Source organism: Propithecus coquereli, unplaced genomic scaffold (genome assembly GCF_000956105.1).
Source record: "Propithecus coquereli isolate 6110/MARCELLA unplaced genomic scaffold, Pcoq_1.0 Scaffold598, whole genome shotgun sequence".
NCBI classification, from domain to species: domain Eukaryota; kingdom Metazoa; phylum Chordata; class Mammalia; order Primates; family Indriidae; genus Propithecus; species Propithecus coquereli.
This window is the reverse complement of record NW_012151929.1, coordinates 130071-136179: the sequence shown is the minus strand read 5'-3', so window position 1 is coordinate 136179 and position 6109 is coordinate 130071. Positions and strand designations below refer to the sequence as shown.

General features: G+C 42.4%; 1 protein-coding gene across 1 annotated transcript in view; it reads right to left on the bottom strand.

The window, feature by feature from the left end:
- Positions 1 to 6109, bottom strand: part of DHX8 (DEAH (Asp-Glu-Ala-His) box polypeptide 8) — a 59036-nt gene that overhangs the window by 1816 nt on the left and 51111 nt on the right. The window contains exons 12-16 of the mRNA XM_012659040.1: positions 4587 to 4742; positions 2158 to 2295; positions 1271 to 1399; positions 894 to 1090; positions 239 to 418 (exon numbers count right to left, since the gene is read on the bottom strand). Of these exons, the coding sequence (XP_012514494.1) occupies positions 239 to 418; positions 894 to 1090; positions 1271 to 1399; positions 2158 to 2295; positions 4587 to 4742 (800 nt within the window). The remainder of the gene's footprint in view (positions 1 to 238; positions 419 to 893; positions 1091 to 1270; positions 1400 to 2157; positions 2296 to 4586; positions 4743 to 6109) is intronic.

The window sequence follows — 6109 nt, the reverse complement described above, 5'->3', positions numbered from 1 at the left end:
GCCTTAAGTAAGTTTTTTAAACTACCGCATCAGGTAAGATCTCTCCTAGCTCTCACCCCTATCGTTTTATTCCTCTCAATAGGGCTTGATATGCTGTGCCTACTATAGGCTTCTGCTGCTCTAGAAATATAAGCAATGTTAGAATAGGAAGTACTGAGGGTGGTGAAGACAAAAGCAAAGTGCCAGGAGATTTACAGGTTCTCTATGCCCAGGAAAGACCCAGGACCTGCCCACCTACCATTCCGGCTGTCTGTTGAAGAGAGCACTGGAAGGATGGATGTAGACCACCTGCTGGTCGATCAGTGTCCGGTAACCCTCCTGCGGGTCTTTCTTGGCTGCATTACGAAAGAACCCACTGCAGATGGCCTTCTGCACTCGGACTGTGGACTTGCCGCAGGAAACGACATCCAGCTTGTGTCTATCAAGACAGGACAAAGATGTGAGTCTACTCTGCTTTCAGAGGTTCTATCTTCTAGAATGGCAGTACCCAACACCCCCCATCCTGGGGTCCCCAGAGTAGTCACCAGGACCTTCCTTCCAGCCCTAAGCATGCTACACAGGCAGCTCTATACAGAGGGCAAGATGGAGGCAGTAAGAGCCAGATGCTTCGCTTAGGTAAGAATTCAATTCCAAACTAATAATGTTCCAGAGGCTTTTAAACAAAGAACATTTCCAGCAACTAATAAATCACCTTCCTCTTAGTAACTTTCTCAAGTGATTCTCAGCCATACCCTTGCTTGGGGAGGAGTATAACAAAGATGGAAAAGCTGGAGGAAAAAGGCCCTGGGAGGAGCAAGAGAGCAGGTGCCTGTGGCTTCATAGTACACATGGACACAGACATGATACTCAAGGAGGTTCAACCCAAACGTGCGAAGTCACCAGATTCCGCTTACCTGTCCATTATGCCTAACATCTGCTTGCGAATGTCCTGGGCCCGGCGCAGGGAACGAGCCTGGATAAAGTTCTCATAGCACCATGGGTTGGAGAACTTGTTGTTCTTCCAGGAGTTGTACACAGCCAGCAGGGTGAGGTGGTCCCCCTCGGTCTGGTGAAACTTGGCCTTCTTCTGATCTGCAAGGGCTTGTTTATCCTGCCAAGCAGCAGGACAAAGGATCATTTCCCATTCAACAGCTACTAACTGAACATCCAGCAGTTCTAGGGAGCCCTACATGGCCCTATTAAATGTCTGCATCAAACATTGGAATGGCAACAGGCTAACTTTACCCAACTTCACAGCACCCCTATCTGAACGTGGGTCTGAACTCCCTACCTTGGGCCTGTAGAAGACGTTCTGCACAGACAGCATGGATACAATGGTCAGCATTTCTTCACTGCAGCCCAGATGCACAGACATGATGAGCATTTTGCACAGCATTGGCTCCAGAGGGAACTCTGCCATCTAGAGGGAGAAAAAAAAACTACAACTGCTTCCCTGTGGAAGACACATCTGGATTCCCCAGAGCGACACTGGTCAGTGTGGGTAATAGCATACACTTCCCCAAAGCACGATGTGTAATGCCTTCTCTATCAGAAGAATGCTGTTGTTTTTTCCTTTCCCATATAAACCCCAATGGAATGTATGTGACTAAATACATAACTACTATTGGGGTAGGTGGGAATTTTGCAAACGCTTTTTATAATTAAGGCTAGACTCTATAATATATCCTGGGAGCAGGGCATGATGGCTCATGCCTGTAATCCTAGCACTTTGGGAGGCTAAGGAGGGAGGATCTTTGAGGCCGGGAGTTCGAGACCAGTCTGAGCAACACAGCAAGACACCATCTCTAACAAAAGTAAAAAAAATTAGCCAGCTACTTGGGAGGCTGAAGCAGGAGGATTGCTTGAGCCCAGGAGTTTGAGGTTGCGGTGAGCTGTGAGGATGCCATGGCACTCTAAGCCAGGTGACAGAGCGAGACTTTATCTAAAAAATATATATATCCTGAGGTAAAATTAACTGTGAATAGAATCTCTTTCTCTATAAAGAAGAAACCATTTAAGGTGATAGTGGAACTCACGTTCTAAAAAAAAAAAAAACATCTAGAATTCTAATTAAAGCTTGTCCAGGACCTTAGAGCTTGATTTTGCATAGATCAAAGAATGTGAAAGGCTGACCAGGGAATCATCCCCAAAGCACAGGGAGTTAAGTTTGTCCCCTACCCTGCGTCCCAGGCGAGTGAGCAGGCCTTCGTCATCCAGGGCCCCCAGTGTGTACAGCTGCTCCATGGCTGTGATCAAAGTTTCCATTGGTGGGGCATCCATGAAATCAAAGGACAGCAGGTCATTGATGCCCATGGCCTAGAACAGAAGGGTAGAAAGCATGTGACAGGAGGGTCAGTCTAGCCAGTGTTAATAGGTGGGGGAGGCAACTTGTCATTTTCTTTCCTATTTCTTCAACTGCATTTAGGAAGCCACAGCAAGATTAGCAGTAACTTCCAGGGCTGGGCCACACAAAACTCAGACTATTAAGCATGTACTTTCTCAGGAAACTTTAAAAAAAACACTCCCTCAAAATGACAATATATACAACTCAACAACAAAAGAAGATATACGAATGTCCAAGAAGCCATGAAAAGATGCTCAATATCAGTAGTAATTAGGGAAATGCAAATCAAAACCACAATGAGATACCACTTCATACCCACTAGCATGGCTATAATAAAAAAAACCCAGAAAATAATAAGTGTTGGCAAGGAGAGGAGAAAGAGGAGATCTCTTGCTGGTAGGAGTATAAAATGGTATAGCCACTGTAGAAAACAGTTCAGTGGTTCCTTAATAGGTTAAACATAGAATTACCATAAGATCTAGCAATTGCACTTCTAGGTATATATCCAAAAGAGTTAAAAGCTAAGACTCAAACACTAATGTTCATAGCAGCATTATTCACAATAGCCAAAAGGTGGAAACAACCCAAATGTCCATCAACTGATGAATGGATAAACAAAATGTGGCACATACATAAAAGGAATGAAATTCTGATACGTGCTACGACATGAATAAACCTTGAAAACATTATGCTAAGTGAAATAAGCCAGATATGAAAGAACAAACAGAGTATGGTTCCCCTTATATGAGATACCTGGAACAGGTAAATTCATAGAGACAGAAAATAGAATAGTGGTCACAAAGGGCTAGAGGGCAGGGGGAAAGGTTAAGTTATTGCTTAATGGGTACAGAGTTTCTGTTTGGGATGATGAAAAAGTTCTGGAAATGGACACTGGTGATGGTTGTACAACATTCTGAATGTATTTAATGCCACTGAATTGTACACTTAAAAAAGATTACAATAGTAAATTTTATGTTATATGTATTTTACCACAATAATAATAAAAAAAGATAGTAAACCACCTTGCTCTGTCTCTTGCACACATCATCCCTACTATGCATCTATGAAGAACCTCATCCCACGTTAGGTGGGAGGGATATAAAGATGACTAAGAGATGGCCCGTGCTCTCAAAGAGTTCACAGTGGGAGAGAGCCACGTTCACAAAACCACGACACAGTGCAATTAACATGCCTGGCACCTAGTAGGTGTCCAATACACTTGCTAGCTAATTTGATGAATAAAAGAAATGACTGAATGATGTACTACTATTCAAGTGTGTATAAAGGGTGATGTGGTAGGACCTGAACTTTCTATTTCTTTCTCATAAAGTGATCATGACCATAAACACAGCAGATGTTCAATGAATGCTTATCGTATGAATAATAACTATGAGGAATTATGTTAGCAATCATTAAGCACCGTGCCAAACGCCTTTACCTGCACCATCTCACTTATCTTTGCAATGGATACTATTACCAGCCCCTTTTTTGAGATGAGAACACAAAGCAGAAGGCAGAGTAGATCAACTTGCCCAAGGTCACACAACTCAGAGCTGAAGTCTGAGCCACAGATGCCTCTCTGTTGGTACTCCAGAGACTGGAGCAGGTTTTTTTCTGAAGCTCTGTTTAGCCTCTCTTGCAGGGAATGAATAATAAATGGCAACAGAGCACTCTGCACCAGCAAAGTGCCAGGGCTCCAGGGTAACATCAGTGTCGGGGGAAATGCCATCAGCTGGGAAATTACTCATGCGGCTCCTCCTGCCAAAAGAGAATGAAGGTCCTCGCTGGGGACTTAGGAAGAGCAATGATTCAGAATGAAAACCAAGCCCTGAGGGCCAGTCTGAAATGTCACTGACAGTTCTCTTGAAAAGTTTTCAGATAGGGAGCTTTCCTCCCATTCTAAAAGAACAGAATTGGATCTGAACGTTAAAGTGGTTGAGGTTAAGTGTGTTTGTCCACAGTTCGGCACTGATTATATTTTTCTAATTTCTTTTTAGAAAATGCTCCTAAATAAAACCTTTTACAAACAAATGTCCTGCTGGTTATTATAGTAAGAAAAAATGTGTTCACAGCAGACATGCCAACTTAGCCCCAGCCCCACCGTGAGAGGCTGTTATCGCAGCCATTTGCATTTTACTCAAAGGGACTGGTTCCATGAGGTTACTAAAGTATTTAACAAGCTTCATAAAACTGAGATTCATTTACTAAGGCCGTAGGACTGGACTGTTCCACCAACCCACTCTAACGAGACAGTGATTTCTACCTTGAGCGACAGCACTGTGCTGGCTAAGTTGGTTCTCTGGATTTCTGGCACGTTGGTGGTCAGCATTTCATCTCGGTAGGCACGTTCTGTGTACAGCCTGTAACACTTCCCTGGCCCCGTTCTCCCAGCTCTGCCAGCTCGTTGCTTTGCCTGAGCCTAGAGGGGTGAGCATATAAAAGTAACTTATCTGTTAAATGTGACTTAACAGCTTTACCCAGGAAATCTGTTAAAAGGGGGACAAAAGGGGGACACTTAGCAACTGGCAAAATCGGAAATGAGGTTTATTTCACTTCCTTTAGGGCCATTTCCAAGACTACCAATGTTCTCATCCCCTCTCCATACTCAGCATGTCAGGAAAGTTTGTTCAGGGGAGGCAAATATAAGCAGGGTGAATGGAAGAAGTATTATAAAGATCTCAGAAATATACCTTCAAACTAGTGTGGCAAACTATAAAAGAGAAAGCACAAAACAAGATGACAAAACACCATCCTCACGGTTATGACCAACAATGTAAGTGAACTAAACAAATTATGTTAATCATACCAGTGATGACTCTGCAGCCATTTAAAAGTCAGGTTTGAGACATTCCCTCACAAAAAGGAATGTTCACTTACAATAAGTGAAGAAAAGCAAATTATACAACAATATAATACCAATTTTATAAAAAGTCTTTATATAATATATAAGCTACCAGAAGGAAATGACTAGGGGAAAAATACCCTAAAATGTTAACACTGGCTAACTCTGATGGTAGGCTTGCAGACGAATTCTATTTTCTTTAGACTTTAACAAATATTGAACATGTATTAATAGTCAGGAAAATGAAATACTTAAAAAATATACGAAACTGCATAGTTACATGACTACTAAAATTGCAACCATGAAAGAAACAAACATGAAAAAAGACTGGAAAGAAAAACAGCAAAATGATGATAGTGGAGGTAGTAGGATTATGCATAATTAAAATGTTTTTCTCCCATTTTCCAAAAATAATGCAATGTTACTTCTGTACTGGGTGGGGGGAGAACACTGATTTTTTTAATTAAAAAAAATTGTAGTTTAGCCATAGGTTGCTAGGAAACAGTGACTAGCAATCTGAAAAGGGCCATTTTCTGACAAAACCATCTGTTGTTACAAACAGTACCAGGATTTATAAGTTACTATGCCAACTCCATGCCAGCTCCAAACCAAAGCATGGGGTATGAAAGGACAGCTAACCACACAAATCCAGGCAGCCATCACACACAGTGGCAGGCCTCCACAGCATTCTACAGATGTCTCTCTCCAAATCCAGGAAGGCATCATATGTAACTAATTTTTTGATCACTGTGTGTCACACACTGCCCTGAGAAGTGGTACAGAGCACATAACAGGGGCAGAACCGCCCAGGTTCAAATTCCAGCTCCACCAGCTTGTGATATTAGGTAAGTCACTTAACCCTTCTGTGCCTCAGGCTTCCCATCTGTGAAATGGGGATAATATAACAATATCTACCACATAGGATTAATGTGAGAACATACTGA